At 43.6% G+C, this 20,095-nt stretch overlaps 1 protein-coding gene across 2 annotated transcripts in view; it reads right to left on the reverse strand.

The window, feature by feature from the left end:
• Positions 1 to 20,095, reverse strand: part of LOC137447981 (serine/threonine-protein kinase PAK 3) — a 90,592-nt gene that overhangs the window by 16,166 nt on the left and 54,331 nt on the right. For both annotated transcript variants that reach the window (XM_068152032.1, XM_068152031.1), the window contains exons 2-3: positions 10,176 to 10,372; positions 4,597 to 4,697 (exon numbers count right to left, since the gene is read on the reverse strand). In XM_068152032.1, the coding sequence (XP_068008133.1) occupies positions 4,597 to 4,697; positions 10,176 to 10,350 (276 nt within the window). In that variant the 5' untranslated portion in view covers positions 10,351 to 10,372. The remainder of the gene's footprint in view (positions 1 to 4,596; positions 4,698 to 10,175; positions 10,373 to 20,095) is intronic.

Raw genomic sequence — 20,095 nt, forward strand, 5'->3', positions numbered from 1 at the left:
TACATTAGATGCAATCTTTCTCTTCTCTATAAAAATATAGAGCTAAAACCAGGATCCATCTTTAGAAAGAAAAGAAAGTTATGACTGTGACAGGGAAAAAAGTGCATGAAACTCATCTTTAAATCAGCTCTGCTCTTCCATGGAATAATGGTTTAAAGCTTAGCTTGTTTTCCTGGTGATTCAGTGCAGACATAACAAGACTATTCTAGATTTGTGGACAACACAGTGCATTTTAGGATCCTTACACTGGATTTTTAATGCTTCATAACTCAAACACATTATACTGAAATGATTTCTGCTGTCTGATTAAAAGGCAAACCCCACCCTGATACAATTAATTTTCAGCGTTCCAGGGAACACTGCAGGGTTAAGAATGTGGACTTAAATTCTCAAAATCTTAACATTGAATTGTACCACTGCTGCTAAGGACTTCTCTTTCCTTGAGCTCTTGTAGCTCTGTAGGTTGTAAATATACAGAAACCTGGGAATCATAATACATGCCAAGAGTGACAAAGCCTTGCAGGAATTCTTGGACATCTTACAAGAGAAGGTAGCATTTGTATATTGAACCAATTGTTGAAGGCCACAGCTCTGCCTTGAAATTATATTGATGAAAAATTGCTTTAAATATCCAGTATAATTTCCTAAATTTGAAAGCCTGTAGTTTTCCCCATTTACTGAACAGCCAACACCTACCAGCAAATTGTAGGGCTTACTGGATGAGAAACTACGTCTGAAGCACATTTAAACTTAGCCTTGGTGCCACCCCAATCTAGATAAACACTTTAACACAGCTTCTTCCTAAGAAGTTCTCCACAAAACAATGTGTGACATGGGCCTCCAAAGTTTAGACTAATGGGAAAAAAGTGGGATAAGCCAAGCAACAAATCTACTGCACACACATCAACCTGCTGCTGCAGTGCTATGACATCTCAAAGAGGCATTTGGATGCAAGATTCTTTTGGGCCTGTGACGCACCTCTGGGAGCTTCCCTGTGCACATCTGTGAGCCATAGAGATCTGGCTGTAATGGATGTAAATAAAGAAAGAAAAGAAAGTTAAAACAGAATGTGGGACAACTTAGAAGGTGGTGGGAGGAAACCAATGGGCCAAAATGGGAATGTCCCATTTAAAATGGGAGTTACGTGGTAGATATCAAATAGATTAGGTGGTGGACAGGCTACAGGAAGGCAGGCTTAGGAAAACAGAAAAATCACAAGTGTTCCAAAGTTTGGAAGCATCATTCCCCCTCCTCTTTCTTTTAAATAATTTTCTCTCTCCCTCATAAAAATACATTACTGAGGATTAACAGCAAGTGACTGGACAAGCTACCTGTAATGTCTCTCTTTAGTTGAAAAATCCCAAACTAATAGAGTAAGATATGGGCTTTTGTTGGTTTTCCCGTTTTGAAAGCCAGGTGAGCAGTTTTGAATGGCTCTACACAAGTTTTTTCTAATAGTTCTCCAGTCTCAAGATCAAAATTGGCTAGTGCAAGAGTCAGGAAATTCTAGTAGAGAACGCAGCTGGGTAAACTCCTCCATACTGGGAGGCTGTGTATTATCATAACACAATCCATGTCAGACTGAAAATCAGGACAACACTGAAGAATTAATGGACTAGTAATTATTACATTAATAATGCACAACATCTTTGGATTTATAGCCACAACTTTCTCCCAGTTGCTTGAAATAGTCTTGAAACATTTAAAGTTTGGTGGGCAACCACATTTTATTCTACACTGGGGATGAGGAAACTGTTTCAGAAATGCATGCCTTACAAAACACACTCCCCAAAGCCCTGCAAACCACACTTCCTCCTACACTCAGAAAATGCAACTTTCTTCAAAATAAAACAACATAAATCTCTAGCATCATGCTCCAGCCCAAGAGTTTCCAACCAATTTTCTTTTGGGCTTCAAAAGCCCTACTTCTTAGCAAAAGTGGTTGCTCCAAGCACAGTGAAATGGAGATGAGCAACAACACAGCTCGGTGCTTGAGCCTGAAAGCTGGAACTCGGAAGCCCATGCAACTTTGATTTGAGATGCAACTATCAGCAGTCAGGTAAGGAATGCAGCTGGGGGTGACTGTTAGGGGTCAGAAAATGGCCCAATGCATTGCACATAACCAGTAGAGCAGACACTATTGGCATGACAACTGTAATAATTCCAAACAAAAACCCCAACCCATGTATTTGGATGTCTACTGGACATTCCCATGGCACTTCCAAACTTTTGAAAGAGACATGACAGCATGATCACTAGACAGTGGGAGTATTTTCACATGATATGGCTGGTGGTAGTCCCCTCAGCAGGGCATACTTACCACAGGACTTCCCAGCTGATACACGAGTTATATCCAGGTTGGGACAAATCAAAGGTGCCTAATCTACTGTGTAACATAATGCTTGCATCTGAGAGTAGCTGGAAGTTGATAGTTCTTCATGGTGCAAAAATCACTTTGCTCTGCCTGACATTTTACTCAACTAAAGACTGAAGTATTAAATCCTATGCTAGCAAGTGGCATGGGGGAAATCACCTGTCCCTTTAATTTGGCTTGAATTGGTTAGAGCCTTCCCAAACTGCAGTGCTACACCTCCATGCCTTGGGAACAAGTTGCTGCACCTCCTGCCTTGGGAACAAGTATTATTGTAGAAGTATTATGTAAATGTGAACAGCAGCCATCTAATGTCCACTACTTTGAAAAGAAAAAGGATATTTAAAAAATAAACTGTACTACAACAATAAACCTGGATGTATTTAGTCATGTGCAATCATTTTGTTCTGCAAGGCCAGGAGCTGTGCTGGTGGCATCTGACCCCCCCAAAACCCACCCAATAATAAAAAATTTCTGATGCTAGAGACTGTTTTGACACATCAGATGATAAAAATAACATCCAAACTCATCCAAATTGTGATCTCTTAAGTACTGACAGAAAGTGCTTGTGCACAGAACTGAACTGTGTTAACTTCTACCTCCCTCCTTTATGTTCCAACTGGCAGGGACATGAAACTAACCAGGATCCTCACCAGCAGTCAGTCTACAAGTGAACATGAATGTGACCCACTGCGTTTGCACAGAACCAGAAGGAAAAAGTCTGAAGCATGGGGCAGAAATAAAGGCAGAAGGCTGAAAGGAAGAAGCAATATAGAATACAAACCGCTGTACATTCAGAGGGAAAAGCAGTGAAATAAAGGGCAGGGAAACACAGGGAAAAAACCCCACCCAAACAAACAACAACAAAAAGCAGCCTGCTGAAAGTAACAGAATATATAACATGACACCAGAATGGCACTGGAGATTAACCTGAACAATAAAGTGGCTACAGAGAGGAAAAGAGGAAAACCAGGATAGATAGCACCATTTTAAAAGTTTTATGCTAACCTTCTCATAAAAAATGACCACATTTAGGCTTTTAAAATGACCATTTAATCAAAGCCACAGAATAAAAGTTGAAGTAAGATTTTGTAAGTGACATTTATTTTAAAAAGCTCATTAACTAGTCCACATATTTTAAATGTAGCTGTATTTCCTAATTACTAAGGATAATTAATTTTCACTACTCCTCTGAAGGCATGCTGTCATTAAATGTGTCTTTGTTTTCTTCTGTCACTGGCACTACTGCTACTGGCAGTGGCATACAGAAAGGATCCAGTTTTCTGCAGTGTTTTTGAGAAACTAAACTAGCAAAGTAAAAAATTATGAAGAAGCATCATTCTGGGTTCAAGTTCTGAACATCAAGCATCCTTTGTGCAGGCAAATGATTTGTCCCATCCTGTTTGGTGTATGCAGCCAGTCAGCACCAGCACATTTTATAATTTGACACATGGTGATAACACAGTCTGACCACTCAGCTCATAGGGTACTAGGGATAGTACATTGAGTTGCTGATGTTTCCTCTCACCTCCATGGCTCGACCAAATGTTAGCTTACTGCCATCTTAGCTTTAAGGATTAATGGTTTCAGCACATAACTAGTAGTCTGAGAGAAAATGCCTTGAAGCCCCCTGCACATCTTCAGAAGCTTCTCTCAGACTCATTTTCCCCAACGCTTCATACACTTTGTTGGAATGGAAGTACAAAAGGCTGACTGCTGTTTTATTAATACACAGAGGCTAGAAATGTGTTTGATCACTTCTTCTGTAAACATATTTTGAAGGATATTAAATTAAAATGAATCAATTTCCACACTACTGCTGCTTTCTGGGCATTTTCTAAGGGCCGTCTGCAGAGCAGCTGGACTTCACACCTTGGGGTTGATCATGTACAGCAAGACATACACTGTGCCCATGTGTGTGGGGGGGTTTATGGTTTGCCAAAGACATGGAATAACCAGCTCCTGTAGCAGCTTGTGGGACTGATAAAAGCATACACCTACGTTCTCCCTAGTTTTCCTTTTGCACAGACACTCTGTTGACAATCCTTGGAGAAACAAAAAAGCAGCTTGAATCAGAACTAAAACACTCCAAATCCTAAGCCCAACAAATAAGTCTCTTTCTTCACAGCCTGGGTGCCGTCATCTGACATTTCTGGTAACAGGAGGTTATTTTACCATCAATAAACTAGCAGCTCTGGTAAGCACACAATACAAGGCCTACTTACTGTGAATTCTCCAGTGACAGCATCAAATCCCACATGAATGGTATGTTCAAAGTCTGAAGGAAGAGAGATCTCTGGACGTTCTTTCTCCTTCTTCTTGTTGGCTAGAGGCAAAAGGTTAAAATGCATTTATTTTCTGCACAGCTTTTCATTCAAAAATTTTCAATCAGGTGTACTCAAAATAGTTTCCAAGTTTAGAAGTGGAAAACAAATCAATCAACATCCATCTTACTTGACAAAGAGATCCAAGCTAACACAACACCAGCCTAACTGTTAACCCCCATTTGGGAAGGTCTAAAAGGCGGTGTTTCATTTTGGTTTCCTCCTGGTCAGTTTCACAGCTGCCAAAGTAAGCTTTTTGTGAAGTAGCCTTCTTAGGCTACCTCTACCCAGTATGATTTCTGTTACCAGTTCTTTTCTTCATCAAGTTTTTATATCTAGCAACTAACTGATGTTAGACATTGCTCTGTGGGCTCCTGCAGAAGTTGAAGCATCCAGGACATGCGTGTCCATGCCTGTTTGTATGTGCCTTGTCTCCAACATACTCAGAGCCTGTTGTCAAACTCAAATAAATCTGAGAAGACATTTTTAGATAACCAGGTTCATAAAAGGTGTGTGGAAACAGGCAGCTCAGGAGAAGATGAAGGACCTGTTCCTGCTTCTTCTCTGAGTGAAAGGCTAAAGCAGTGTCTCTATATTAAACCCCACAGAATCTGCACAGCAACAAGATCCCCAAATGCCATTGGAAAAGCTTCACTTGAGCTCTCAGTTAACTAAGACATACAATCCTAAACCCAGGTTTTATTAGTCTCCAGGAATTCTTTGTGCATCTTAGTGAAGGAAACAGACTTGAGAGCCAGTCAGACTGTTTCTTATCTCCCTCCTATTTTAACACCTTTTGAAAGTAACATCCCTTGTGGTCATCCATCTCCTGTACCTTTTACTATTGACAAATCCCACTTCAGCCCACTTTTATTGACCCTGATAAAGAATGAGTGCAATAAAGGTTGAGAGAAACTGTTTTCACTCGGATGCCTCAAGAATCCATGTTCAACAGAGATTTCTCTGAAAAATGGTGACAATAATGCCATTTCTGGATGACTGCCAAACACCCAGATAAACACAGCACAAACCCACGTTCAAGCATCTATCCTGCTGGCAGGTACCTCAAATACTTGGCTTCTCTGGAGCACCAGTGTGCTCCAAGACTAACTACCACATATCTGAATAGTACAGAGCTATCTGTAGGAGCTTCTCTAGTGCCAACGGTCTATCTGTAACAGTCAAGAGGGAAACTGCTATTATACCAACATATTTATCATTTCAGTGGAAAAATGACATGCCAGTGGCTGGGACAGAACAAATATTACAGTGCCCACTTGCAGTACATAAGAGTCATTAACATAACCTCAGGAAATACGAGGGGCATAAAGCTCTCATGAAGAATACAAAAAAGTAACATCATCTCACATCTTTAAAGAAGGACTCTGCACCCTGAGATCCCACCTCTCCTCTGCTGCCCATCTTAACAGTTTAATGCTTGACTGGTTTACCTACCATCACAGTGGTCCCGAGTTGGCTTGCTCTGTAGATCTGATGTGATATGACTTCATGCTAACCATTTTGAGAAACCCGGAGACATGCAAGAGGTTTATACTGTGCCTATCACAGTGGGACTTGGTATCAGGACCCCTAAAAGCCAGTGTATCACCATTTATTAATGATAAAATGAAAGTGAATACACATGCCATAGTTACATATCTGCAGGAAAGGAGCAGTTTTCCAGTTCCTCTCTTTGCCTTCCGTATTCCCAGGGACAGCCATGCTATGCACATCAGAAATACGATGGATGAAGGCAATTTTGTGTGTGTCTTATTTCAAAGTCAAGTGTCCCCTTCTACCAATATCATTCAGGATGGAGTTTTATGAAATCAGCCTTCTAACATAAAGCCCTGGTATGCACAGGGACTTGAAATGAACATTTTCCTTCAGTGTTTTAGTACTTCTGCCAGCTTCCTAAGTTTACCTAAGGGTCTGTCTCATACAAAGGCTGAACTCCCTATGCATCAGCACCCTCCCAGGCTGGGTCTGTCTTTGCTCACAGGCAGTAGCTCCACAAGGCCTCTCTTTGCATATCTTCTCTCACTGTACGTTATAGTCTCCTTCAGCTGGAAGATGCTCTGCTCTTTATAATTACACTTTGGATCTCTGTAACAATTTCTTTGCCTTGTTGCATTTATCCTCATTAAGTAACTGCCACTTGTTGTCTGTACAGCATACCCCTACACAATATTAATTATGATTAATTATTAATTATTGATGATTCATTCTTTTCACTTAGCATTCAGTAAAGAAGGCAGCAATATATCAAATACAAATGCAAAGGCTTCTCCCCCTTCTTTTATCTCCACGATTATGTTTAACTTTCAGGATAGATGTTGCCAGTTGTCATCTCTCCTCAGCACATGTAACTTGTTATTGTCAATAACAAAACCGGCTTCTCTTACCTCATAACTTGATAGCAAATGCATTGAAAATTAGATTTAAAGGATCAGCAAATTCAGTTCAAAGCTATAGTCAAATCTAGAAGTGTAATAAGGCATTACAGAAAACATTCCATCAGAAGCAGCACTTGTCCATGCTAGGCCTCTCCTGCCCAGGGACAAGTGTTCCAGCTCATGCCCCAAGATTTGGCTCACTTGCTTCAGAGACCTCTGTCTAGCAGACTATGGATACAACACCTATGATCCAAATGCTGAGAAACTATAAATTCAATACAGAATTAAACATCTCCTTGACACACCCTCACCCCTCCCCAGTCTAAAACCTTTGACATTTCTGCATGTGCCTTGCAATTAAAATCACTTATCTTTTAAGTGAGTTGGAAAAATGATGGGAAAAAGCATGACTGCTTGGAAGCAACAACTGACTAGGTTTGAGGGGTTTATACTGGACATTCCTGTTTGATTTTCTTATGACTCCCCCTGACAATGCTGCTTCTGCTGCACAGCAGCTAGCCATGAGGGCCACCCACACCAACTGTTACAGAATAAAAGAGAACAAGGGAAGAATTTTCTGTCTTTCAGTCTGCGTCACCACCACCGTTATTATGTTTAAAAAGTAGTAGTTTGGCAGCAGAATGTGACTCAGCTGAGTGGCAGCTTTTCCCCAGAGAGGAAGGAAGGATTTACCTCATGCTTATGCCCTTATGTTTGCTCACCAACTCTTCATCTCATTCTCTTCTTTCCTTCTTCCCATCTCCCTTCCACTATCACTTATGCTGTCCTCCTATCCTCTTTCATTTGCTCCTCCTGTCCTACTCTATCAGCCTTGTCCTTTTTTCTCCCCTCCATTAATCTTAACTCTGCCCTGGCTTTTCTCCCTCCCTCTTCTTTTTTTGTATCATCATCATCATCATCATCATCATCACACCTCTGAGGATGGTGATTTCACAGCCTCAGCATGGACTCATTGTGCCACACAGGTTTCCCACATGATGCTGAAGATGTATTTCAGTTGTCTGCTTTGGCTTCCTGGCCCCATGAAAAGCGATACCTTACCACAGAGCTTTACTTTGAGACTGACAGAGTACTGGAGCAGGCTGCCCTGAGAGATTGTGGAGTCTCCTTCTCTTAAGACTTTCAAAACCCACCAGGACAGGATCCTGCACAACCTGCTCTAGGTGGCATTGCTTTAGCAGAGAAGTTGGACTAGATGATTTCCAGAGATCCTTTCCAACTCCCACCATGCTGGAATTCTGTGTGAGTCTGTGAAAGTACAGGCAGAAACACCTGCCATAGTACTTTCCTCACATCCTGTTTACCAGTACCAGTGGTGGACTATTAATAAAAAGTTGTGATGTGCAAAGCACTGCACTAGATGAGAGCTGCCACATCAATCACCTTCTGTTTTATAAGCAGGATTCTCAAAAATGTGTCTGTGAAGCATGCACAGGCTAGATGATGCCCTGACCCACAAACTAACCTTGAGATCAAACCACCTCTAGGGGCATGGCCAGCGAAACAAAGCTTCCTCCATTTATTTTATCACCCAACAAAATTAAGCTATAAACATTACCTTACTTTCCCTCACAGTCACATTTAATATCATGACACTTGGATGCTTCCTAAGACTGCTATGACTGGGAGTGAATTACATTTTTAATGTCACTGATCTTTTCCAGGAGACATCTCCCCATTTTTGCATCTATTTCACGCAGCACCTTCCACTTAAGAAACATTCTCTCCAAAAGGGATAATACCATCCTGATGGTAGGCAGGGGAAGAAGTGACCTATGTCCCTCCAGGAATTAAATGAGCCAGGAGAGATGTTAATTTTGGCCTTTAAAAAGAATCAATTGAAAATTAACCTTGTGGCCAAAGGGGACATTTTGGGAAGCACTCTGCAGAGTGAACCTGAAGAATGCCTCAGAAATGGGCCACAGCCTTTACGTGAGAGGAGTCATCAGGACCGCCCCTGACTAAGGGGAGGAATGGGGCTGAAACTGCCTTCCACTGTCTGTGAGGAGTTTTAACTGCCAGATTACCTCCAACTGCTCCACATGACCTGTGGAAAAGATTCAGGAACAAGGCTGTTGAGGTGAGCTGGAGTTCTGAGCAAATGACCTCAGTTCCATAGGTCTGAGTTGCCCTTGAGAGCAGCTGCACACGGTGTGTGAGGATGCTATGGAAGTCTGTTGAACATCTTACTAAGAAATAACACACACTGCTCTCCCTTTACCACCAAGCCTGTCACCTTCTGGAAGAAGGCTGTCAGCATGGTTCAGCATGAATTCCCTTTTGTAAATCCCCACTGACTAGTCCTGATCACATTCTTATCCTTCATTTGTGTGGAAATGGTTTCCAGAAGGATTTACTCCACTAGCTTCCCAGGAATCAAGAAGAGGCTGACTGGCCTGTAGTTCCCCAGATCCTTTACAAAAAAACCCAACCAAACCACGTGCCCTTACCTCAATCCTGTAAATACACTACCTGAAAACACCCCCCTTTCTGCAAATGTATTTCAAAGAATGCATCTGAAAAGCTGTTTCTTGTGTTGTTTAAAAGACTCTTGCTGTAACCACACCTCTCAGGTTTTAAATTAAGCCCTTCTGCATCCACTCTCCCTGCAAAAGCAACAAGAGCCTTGATCCTGCTCCTGGAAGGTAAGTGCATTCACAAAAACACCCAAAACTAAACACTGAAGTGTCATGGTAGGGGTCAGTTCTTCTCACTTCTGCAAAAAAATACACAACCTCATCTCTGGTTTTAGTGCAAGTGCAAAGCAAAATCCAAAAGGAAAGGATTTCCCAGCTTAAACAAAAGGTTATTTTTACAAAGTAAGTTGCACAATGTGTGCATGTTTTACTGGCTTTTCAAAGAAAAGACTGTCACTGACTAAACACCTCCTCCTCTTTTGAAACATCTTCCTAGAGCAATTGGAATAGAAGGCTTTGGAAGGACTTTACCATGTTCTTCAGTTGAAACAGGAAGAAAACAGCAGTGGAAATTAAACACACCAAGCCCAAACCCACACGGTGCAAAGAGAGAGGTGGCCACCCATTTGCCCTGCTGATACTTTACTTTTGTCCCCTCCTCCTGGGAAGATGGAGCGAAGCCTGGCCTTCTTGTTCTTCTCCTCAGGGGCCATGGGGAGCGGTTTGGAGCTGTGGTTCAGTGCTGAAGAATCGCGATTGTTGCTGTTCATTCTCAACGGTGGGGCTGGAGGTTTCTCTTCAATATCCAGACTATCGGACATCTTCAGCAGCCCTCACAGCCTCCTGCAAAAGCAGAACAGAAAGCAGGTCTGTCAAATCAGGATGCAAGGCTGGTGTTCTGGGGAAGAAAGAGGGCAGGGAAAGCCTTCTGGTGGAATAAGGAAGCCACTCTATCAGAAGTTTGCTATAAAGAAGTGCAATGGCCAATTCTGAAATGTCACTGTATTACTAATAAAACACAGCTGGGGTTCATCAAGACTTTTTACATTTTTATTTACAACCTTTTTTCTGTAGTTGTTTACAGTCTGAATGTTCATCTAAAAACACACTTCCAAAGCAAACCTGAAATGATTTACTGAAACTACCTGGAATTGCTGGGAACCATTTTTATCATGTAAGAAACAAGGTGCACACTGGGGGCACATGGACAGCATTAAGATCTCTGTTCCCTCCCTACTCTGTTTGGAGAGAAGGTGAGCTTAAAAAGGAGCAATCTTCCCAAAGGAAATTTATTCAGAAGAACCAATTAAAACATCTTTTTCATGTAAAATAAGCATTAAATTTGCGTAAAAATCCATCAAAACTTAAGCAGGGAAATGATCATACCCTGACAACAATTCACATCATCTGCCCTGCTACCACAGGGTTGTTTGTGGTGCAGCTTTGAACAACAGCCCCATGAAGCCCCAATTATGGTACCTCAGCAGGGATATACTATCACCTCTCTGTTTTGTACCAGCCCCTGAGTCTACAAAGTTAAGTCCTGAATATTGGGATACATAAGAGATCCCAGAGGCTCACCCCAGAGTCACAGCTGAACATCCTGGCAACAGCTGGTCCCAGCCCTCTCCCCAGTATGTACACCATGAAGTGTGGAACCTGGAGACCTTGATTCACTAACATGCACTTAAAGATGTCACTGACCCCACTTGCTCACCACTGTTAGGGGAACAGTTTGTATGAGTACCCTTCCCAGCTGACTCGTCAGCTGTTTTGTGTTAAATTAGTGATCTGAACTACCTTGGCATATTTTGTCTGCAGCACATAATAGAGAGCTCAAACAATGGCTCCCCCGGCAGATCCATATAGCGTCTACAAGTGAAAGAGGATGTCTGCTTGTAGGCCTAAGCCCTATATGAACTGTTAGACCTTCCCTACACCATAGACTTGCTCACCTCCACAGGTATATAGGTAATACTGAATCACAGGAAGCCTCTGACCAGGTGCTGTTCCCTATAGCCTTGCCCTCAGGCCTAGATGCGTGGAAAAGATCATTGCTCTTAACTGATGAAGTTGTGTATTGGGGGTGGTTATCGGACTGAAAGATCACAGAATCTTAGAACAGTTTGGATTGGAAGGGACCTTACTGATCACCTAGTCCCAAGCCCCTCTGTCATGAGCAGAGACATCTCCCACTACTTCAGGTTGCTCAAGCAACCAGCCTTGGACACTTCTAGGGAAAGGGAATCCACAACTTCTCTGGGCAATCTGTTCCAGTGCCTCGCGAGCCTCAAATGGAAGAACGTCCTCCTAATGTCTAATCTAATCTACCCTCTTGAGATGTTTTTGTCATGTGGAACACACCGCCCGGGAAAGCACAGTGACCCTCCACAGCGAAGCGTGGTCCCTGCCATGTGCCCAGTGCCCACAAGAGGGCTCTGCTGACACAGCCCAGCCGGTCAGGCTGGACGCTACGGTGAGACCTGCGCTGGCGATGGAGGAACAGGGCTCGCCCTCCGACGGAAGCACATCTTTACTTCACCAAGGAATAGGTGTAATTGTACCCAGGCGAGGGCTTGTGCTGCTGGGATTTTGAAGCACAGAGCCTCCCCTTTACCTAAAGAACTACATGCTTTGCTAGATTTAGGTCAAACTATTAACATCACTAATCCTTGTGATTTCTGTCCTAAAATGCAGGTTTTCCAGGAGCCAGTGATGAAAACCATCGTGAGGTAAGAGGGAGATCTCCATGTACTGTGCGTGTTATTCCAGTGAAGGGATGCACACAATAAGAAGGTATTTCTGCACAGGGAAGTGTGAGGCAGCTCCCAGCTCATTAAGTCCAACAGAGCATCTGGACACAGCTTCCTGTCCCTCCAGACTAGGACCTTATGGCAACAGAGACTTTTATTTTCTCTCTAACCCACCTACAAATACTTTTCCAGTGCCAAAACCAGCCTTCCCTCCTCCTTGGCATGAGGCTGACCACAGAAGCACCAAGGCACTTTTCAGCTTCTATCAAAAGGAAGACGGTTATTCTGTGAAGTCCATTACAGCACACAACGTTTCAGCTGTCCCTCAGCAAGGGACAACTGGATCTGCCACTGTATCTATTTGTAAACAATGCCAGTTTGCTGCAATAGGCCCTCCCATGAGATTTCATTCCACAAAGAATACTATTAACGGTTTCTGGCCCAATTTGCCTATGATGTAATTATTTCCAAGATTTTGAAAGGAACACTATATTTTGTTCAGAGCTGTTTCAGGCTCAGTTTCAAGAACTGTACAAAGCTCTTTTATTCACTTCTAAAGCAGGGAAGGGAAAGAAAAGGGGGAAAAAAAAGAAAAGAAAAAAAGGAGGGAGGAAGATGGCCTAAAAGGTTTTATCAGTTGATATTAACTTGCTAAAGCTGGTCTAAATGAAACCTAAAGCAAACCACAAGGCAATACACACTGAGAGGTTTACAAATTTATAGTTTCCCTTATCAGAGCCCATCTGCTCTTCCACTTATTATGATTTTGAGAATTTCCATATACCGCTGCACCACAAGAGAATAGTCACTGTCACGTGAGACTTCATGTTTTAAGTGGTTTGTATTGATTCACTCCAACTTCAGCTCAGAGAAAAGCTGTAAAGAATGGAGGCCCAACAAGGTGCAGTCAGCTCTGAAACTTCTCAGGTTTACATTGCAGAGAAATATCAACAGCATGACAGCCCAAGTTAAACTCTATCCTGGGGCCAGGTTTCCCTGCGTAATAGCAAGTCCTTGCTCCTGCTAGACTTGTTCTTCATAGGACAACCCCACCCAAAACCACCTTCTGTCTACTGAAAATGATCATGCCATATCCACGCATCCAGTCCAACAGCCAGGTTCTGGTGTTCTTTTTCTTCAGGGCTTTGTTGTTTTGTCTTTTACTACAAAAATAAAATTAAAATTAAAATATGAAATAATAAAAAAAAAAAGGACAAAATAAAAACTAGAACAAAATTAAAACTAGAAGAAACTAAAAACAAAAACAACCAACAAAGTTAATTAGAATAAAATAAAATAAAGACTGGAGTGGTGGTCTAACACTGGAATAGGCTTCCTTAAGAGATAGTTGGTGCCCCAAGCCCATCAGCATTTAAGAGACAATGCCCTTAATATCACACTTTAACTTTTGCTCAGCCCTGAGCTGGTCAGCCAGTTGGACTAGATGATCATTGCAGGTCCCTTTCAACTGAAGTAGTCTCTTCTATTCTAAAAGCAAATTATCTTAATTTCTTACAAATGTGAGGTTCACTGAGAATTTTATTCTTTGGAGACTGCCTTTCAAACCAAAATGCTTTCACTGCTCTAATCATCTGACAAACCAGCAAGCACACAATGAAGAACTCCTAAGAACTTAACACCTTCTTTGCCTCAATTTTTACTAGCAGGACAGAATGTCTTCCAGACAGCTGGCCTCCAGAGCTGGCAGAAGGAGCCAGGGAGCTGCAAAGTTTCCCTATGCTCCATGAGCAGGTAGTTGGAGCTCTCCTCAGCTGCTTGGATCCCCACAAGTCCATGGGACCAGATGGGATCCATCCTAGGGTGCTGAGAGAGCTGGCAGATGAACTGGCTAAGCCACTCTCCATCATTTTTCAGCAGTCCTGGCTTGCTGGAGAGGTCCCAGAAGACTGAAAGCTGGCCAACGTGGCACCCATCCACAAGAAGGGCCGGTTGGATGAACCAGGGAATTATAGGCCTGTCAGCCTGACCTCAGTGCCAGGCAAGATCATGGAACAGGTCATCTTGAGTGCAATCACACAGCACTTACAGGATGGCCAAGGGATCAGGCCCAGCCAGCATGGATTTAGGAAGGGCAGGTCCTCCCTCACCAACCTGATCTCCTCCTATGATCAGGTGACCCGCCTGGTGGATGTGGGGAGGCCTGTGGATTTAGTCTACCTGGACTTCAGCGAAGCCTTTGACACCGTCCCCCATAGCAAACTCCTGGCCAAGCTGTCAGCCCATGGCTTGGATTGGAGCACACTGCATTGGGTTAGGAACTGGCTGGAGGGCCGAGCCCAGAGAGTGGTGGTGAATGGTGCCACATCCAGCTGGCGGCCAGTCACTAGTGGTGTGCCCCAGGGATCAGTGCTGGGCCCTGTGCTCTTTAACATCTTTATTGATGATCTGGATGAGGGCATTGAGTCTATCATCAGTGAATTTGCTGATGACACCAAGCTGGGGACAGGAGTTGATCTGCTGGAGGGTAGAGAGGCTCTGCAGAGGGACCTCGACAGGCTGGACAGATGGGCAGAGTCCAAGGGCATGAGATTTAACACATCCAAGTGCCAGGTTCTGCACATCGGCCACAACAACCCCATGCAGTGCTACAGGCTGGGGTCAGAGTGGCTGGAGAGCAGCCAGGCAGAGAGGGACCTGGGGGTACTAGTCGATGGTAGGCTGAACATGAGCCTGCAGTGTGCCCAGGCAGCCAGGAGGGCCAATGGCATCCTGGCCTGCATCAAGAACAGTGTGGCCAGCAGGAGCAGGGAGGTCATTCTGCCCCTGTACACTGCACTGGTTAGGCCACACCTTGAGTACTGTGTCCAGTTCTGGACCCCTCAGTTTAGGAAGGATGTTGACTTGCTGGAACGAGTCCAGAGAAGGGCAACAAAGTTGGTGAGGGGCTTGGAACACAAGCCCTATGAGGAGAGACTGAGGGAGGTGGGGTCGCTTAGCCTGGAGAAGAGGAGACTCAGGGGTGACCTTATTGCTCTCTACAACTACCTTAAGGGAAGTTGTAGACAGGCAGATGTTGGCATCTTCTCCCAGGCAGCCAGTACCAGAACAAGAGGACACAGTCTCAGGATGCACCAGGGGAAGTTCAGGCTGGAGGTCAGGAGGAAGTTTTACACAGAGAGAGTGATTGCCCATTGGAATGGGCTGCCTGGGGAGGTGGTGGAGTCACCATCATTGGAGGTGCTCAGGAGGAGACTTGACAGGGTGCTAGGTGCCATAGGTTAGTTGTTTACGTGGGTCAGACACGATGATCTTGAAGGTCTCTCCCAACCTGGTTTATTATTATTATTATTAATCAGGAGGCTGAATGGACTGCTGCACTAATATGAGATTTGTACCCTTTTTTCCATGCCCAGAAATGATAACTACTGCCTTGTTAAGAATCCTTAAGTGTTGTGGCAGCACTAATTCCTGCCTCCCAGAATTAATCTCCACTACCTCATCCCTGTCACACACCCCTTGTTCAGGCAGCCACAAGTCTCTCCACTCAAAACAGACGTTGGTTTCATGAGCTTTTGCTATGCCTCCTGGCAAGCTCCCAGGCAGCTTTGCTCCCTATAACACCATCTCAACATGTGAGGTGTTGATTGGTTTTTTCCCTAGAAAGAAATGGTCACAAGCTTCCATTTCTTAGCTGTAAAGTGAATTCCCAAGTCTCCGAGTTCATGCTGACTTAGTTTCTATGCAGTATTTCAAGAAGCATGCAATCCATGAAGACCTTCTCCCAAAGAAGCCATTGGAGCAAGCCCTCGACATCAAAAAAAGCTCAACTTCCACCTTTAACAAGAACTGCCGATTTGAAGAGAACACTACCAAAGTGACATACTCCACTTCCAAAGGATCACAAAATCCACAGGACTGACTGAAGGGTAAGGAGCAGTTCCAGGGTCTCTGAGTTAACATTCCATGGCTGTTGCAAGCTCAGGGAGACAGTGTGGCATTGGTTTACACTCCTGTCTTATTCTGTAGACTCTTCTTGCAGCCCTGAGCACTGGTGTGCACAGACCTGAGGTTGGAGAATATTTCTGCAGCAGAGATGAGATCCTAGTAAACCTGGAATGTAGACCTGTGAAGCAAGGCCCTGTCCTGAACTACTAGAGCTCTTTACCACATCTCACCAGAGCCACAAGCACCATCCAAGCTGTAAGCAGGGACAACTTTTGGAAGAAGCCAGTCTGTGCTCACCAAGAGGATGGGTAATTAACAACGGGATTTTCCTCATCTCTGTCCTCAAAAACCCCAGCAGTGGAACCAAGCCAGAGCTAGTAACCCTTTTAAAAGAAATTCATAAGACAATATCATGTGTGGAGCAGAAGACAGGCACCCAATAACTACCTACTTCCAGAAATAATTCCTCTCAACATCTATTACACCCACTGGGTTGAAGGGAGCATTGAAAGAAACAGACTGTTGTACCAAAATACAGAAGTGTAATTGAATATGCTAGTGAAGGCTTCATGGCCAAGTGAAATTTGCATCTGAAATTTAATTAATTAACAGCTGAAATTAAATTCTCCGCCAGGTCAGTTGCTTCTATGTGACTATTACACAGTTACAGAATATGATCCAACATCCCTTCCCTTCCTCTCCACCTCTTCCAAACATCAGTTTTGTCAAGTGCAAAGACAAACACTGACTTCAAATATACAGAATTCAGCTTCTTCATGACTCAATTCTCCCTTTGCAAAAGCTCGTCTTATAATATTTTTGCATCCAGTTCTTGCCAAGATAGGGAGAGGAAAGGAAGGAAGACATTTGAGGCACCCAAATGTCTTCAAAACAACACACACACAAGAAACTGGTTCAATACAGTTCAAGTTCAGAGCAGAATCTCCTGCTGGGCCTTTATCCCAGCAAGCCCTTCACCCCTGTGTATCTGGGGAATACTGTATGCAGATAGGCCCTGAATAGCTTTCTTAGGTTAGTCACGTTATTTCAAAGTCTGCAGTATTCAGACATGACTGGTTCCAATTAAAACTCACAAAGAGTATCCTGTTTGCAGAGACACTGGTGTTCATTTTCAAAGCCACAGAGATACTATTGCGGCTTGTGATGCTGCAAAACTGCTTCTACCATGCCTTGGCTGGAAGGAGCCATGCCAATTTTCAGGCAGCAGCAGTGCAAATGTAACCTGAAGAAGTAATGCTCCCTCTTTGTTTATAAATACACTTCCTGCAAAAAGATACTTTATTACTTAGTTATAAGGGCCAAATTCTGCTCCCAGAGATACTCACCCTGTTCCCAGAAATCAATGATGATGTAACTGAGAAAGATTCTCTCTAGATATTGAGTACTGAGACACTGCTTCTTATGTGCTATCTGAAGGTGTTTGTACAGCACTGTCCAGCTCAGCTGCAGAACTCTATCTGCTTTTCCACATCTGCATGTCTGCTTGCAATTTTCTCAAAAGTTCGTGTGAAGAAGCAGCTGGGGAGCTGCACAGAAGGGATGCAGTCCTGGCTTCACTACCCGTGTGAAATATGCTAAAATACAAGTTCAAAATAAAATACCACACTGATGCTTTTCTGCTTTTAAAAAGGGTCATAGTCAGCCAAAGCAGACACAACGCTGCCTGGCCACTCAGGGTCTGGAATGCCCCCAAGGCTGTCTGTGCTCAGCTGCTTCCACCCTGGGTGCTGCAGGCTGGGAGGTGGGCTCTTGGGGCTGGCTCTACAGGGAGGGCAGATGTAGCCAGGCTGTCTCAGTGCCTTTGGGAGTGAAGAGATCTTTCTGGGACCTCCACCACATGCACGTGTGGCAAAACAACCACTGAACCCCCTTTTTGCACAACCCAAAGAAAGGCAGCATTCATACAAACTACAGGAGGAATTACAATGCTAGAAATCGTAACAATAGTGCTTCAATTTCATACAGTCTCAAAGCACAATACAAACATTTGCCAATTAAGCCTCCCCATTCCCCCCACAGGCAGGTAAATAAGCTTTGAGCTCAACAAATTATTCAAATTGAGCAATTTCTTTGATGAATGTACTCTCTGTTTCTGTTTGCAAACACCCTGTAAGCAGCTTATGATTTCCTCCAACATATTTATTCAGAAGTTATCCTCTGAAACTTGGTACAAGTAACTTCTGGCCTCTGAACTAGCTGTTCATAAGCAGCTCCTTGTGTGGAGGGGCTGTTTTGAATTCAGGTTGTATCCAAGCAAAACCACTTGGGTCACAAAGGCTTGTAACTGTTTCTGAGATGGGATAAATAAGCTTCTGTGAGGAATTGCAACATTAAGAGGTTTTACAAAGTGACTTACTAATATCAGTTTAAAATTCACTCTTGACGGTGCACTTGCAGCAACAGCGTGAAAAATAACTAAATAAAAGCATAAAGGAACTATGTGAATGCAGTAGCTGTGAATTTAATGGTACTGACTAGGCATCTCTTCAAATTTAAATTACTATGTCCCTTTTCTGGACCTTAACAGTCGTCCAGGTGAATTGCTAAACGCTGGGAATGGTCTGAAGCAGCAGAGCTCGGTGCAACCTGATGAGAGGAACCTGTAAATTTGTACTTTTTCTCTCCTTGCTTAATTTACATTTGACAGTATTTTTCAGTGAATGGCCTTCAAGATCTCTCCTCTTCCAACACTTACTCTACCTCTCTAGTTCTTTCCACAACTCTTTCCACTCTCTCTGCAAACTGCCAATGCAGCACTACAAAATGCATCTGACTATCATCTCACAACACCCACTTCATGCACCTCTTCCCACACAGTGGAAACTCACTGCTGCTCTGCAGACTCCCAGTTCCCAGTACCTGCTCCCACTACAAAAGCTTCATGGCTTCTCAGGCAGGTTCAACTTTTCCAAGTACAAGTACTGGAACTTGCCCAGGTTTCAGTAGAACACCTCTTGCCTTCCCTCTGTACAAAGCTATGGCTCTTCAGGCTATGGTCCCAAAAAGCAACACATAGAATTATTTTTGCATCCTGAAAGTCAGCAATGCTTAAAGTTAGGTGGATCACGGGCTGTGTTTACATGTATGAGATAACATGAATGTGGATACTGAGGCTTCAGCATAGCTGTGAAACACTGGAAGAAAAACTGAAGAGAGGAAGAGTCCTTCTCCATCCTGCTGGGATGGGGCTGGGCTCTGGAGCACACCCCTAGCACAAGGTATTTTCTTTGTGGGTGTTTGGAATCACATCAAAACAAAAGCAATCTGTTAAAACTGTGCTCTTGCTGGGATACTGGCCACTTACTAAATCACTTGAGCTTCAGGATGGTTACATGACCTGGGAGGGGAAAAAAGTGTGTGCACAGAGGGTGTGGGGGAGTGAAACAGCTTCCCACACCAATCCGTGTCCAGGCATTCAGCAATTAAGCCTTGTAAGAGCACAGCAAGAAGAGGAAATGTATTCCTACGGGTTACACGATGTGAGCACCTCACAGTATCACAGCACCATTATATGACCTCCACAGCAGCTGCCAAACCACCTCGTGCAGAGTCACGTATGAGAATCGAGCAAACGAAATAGGGAAAGGGAGAGCAGGGGTAGGAAGTGCATGGTCAAAGCTTGGCCCTCAGGAAAGCCCCTGGGGTAATTCTAGACGAAGAAGCCTGCTGGTCATTAATATTGTTTAAACATTGTTGAGATATTAACTTTAAATCATTATGAAACATGCTTTTAGGTAATTAGTTTTTATAGGAAAAGTGACTTAACTTCGTGTGAAAAAGGTATGGACACATCATAACCTGACAAAGCAGAATAGCTACCTGGGTCATTAGGACACTTCTGCCAACCTGAGTGGGAAGGCAGAGAGCTTCCACCCCGGTTGGCTGC

This window comes from Melanerpes formicivorus, unplaced genomic scaffold, assembly GCF_026170545.1.
Source record: "Melanerpes formicivorus ecotype bairdi unplaced genomic scaffold, bMelFor1.0.p_v2 SCAF_22, whole genome shotgun sequence".
Classification (NCBI taxonomy): Eukaryota; Metazoa; Chordata; class Aves; order Piciformes; family Picidae; genus Melanerpes; species Melanerpes formicivorus.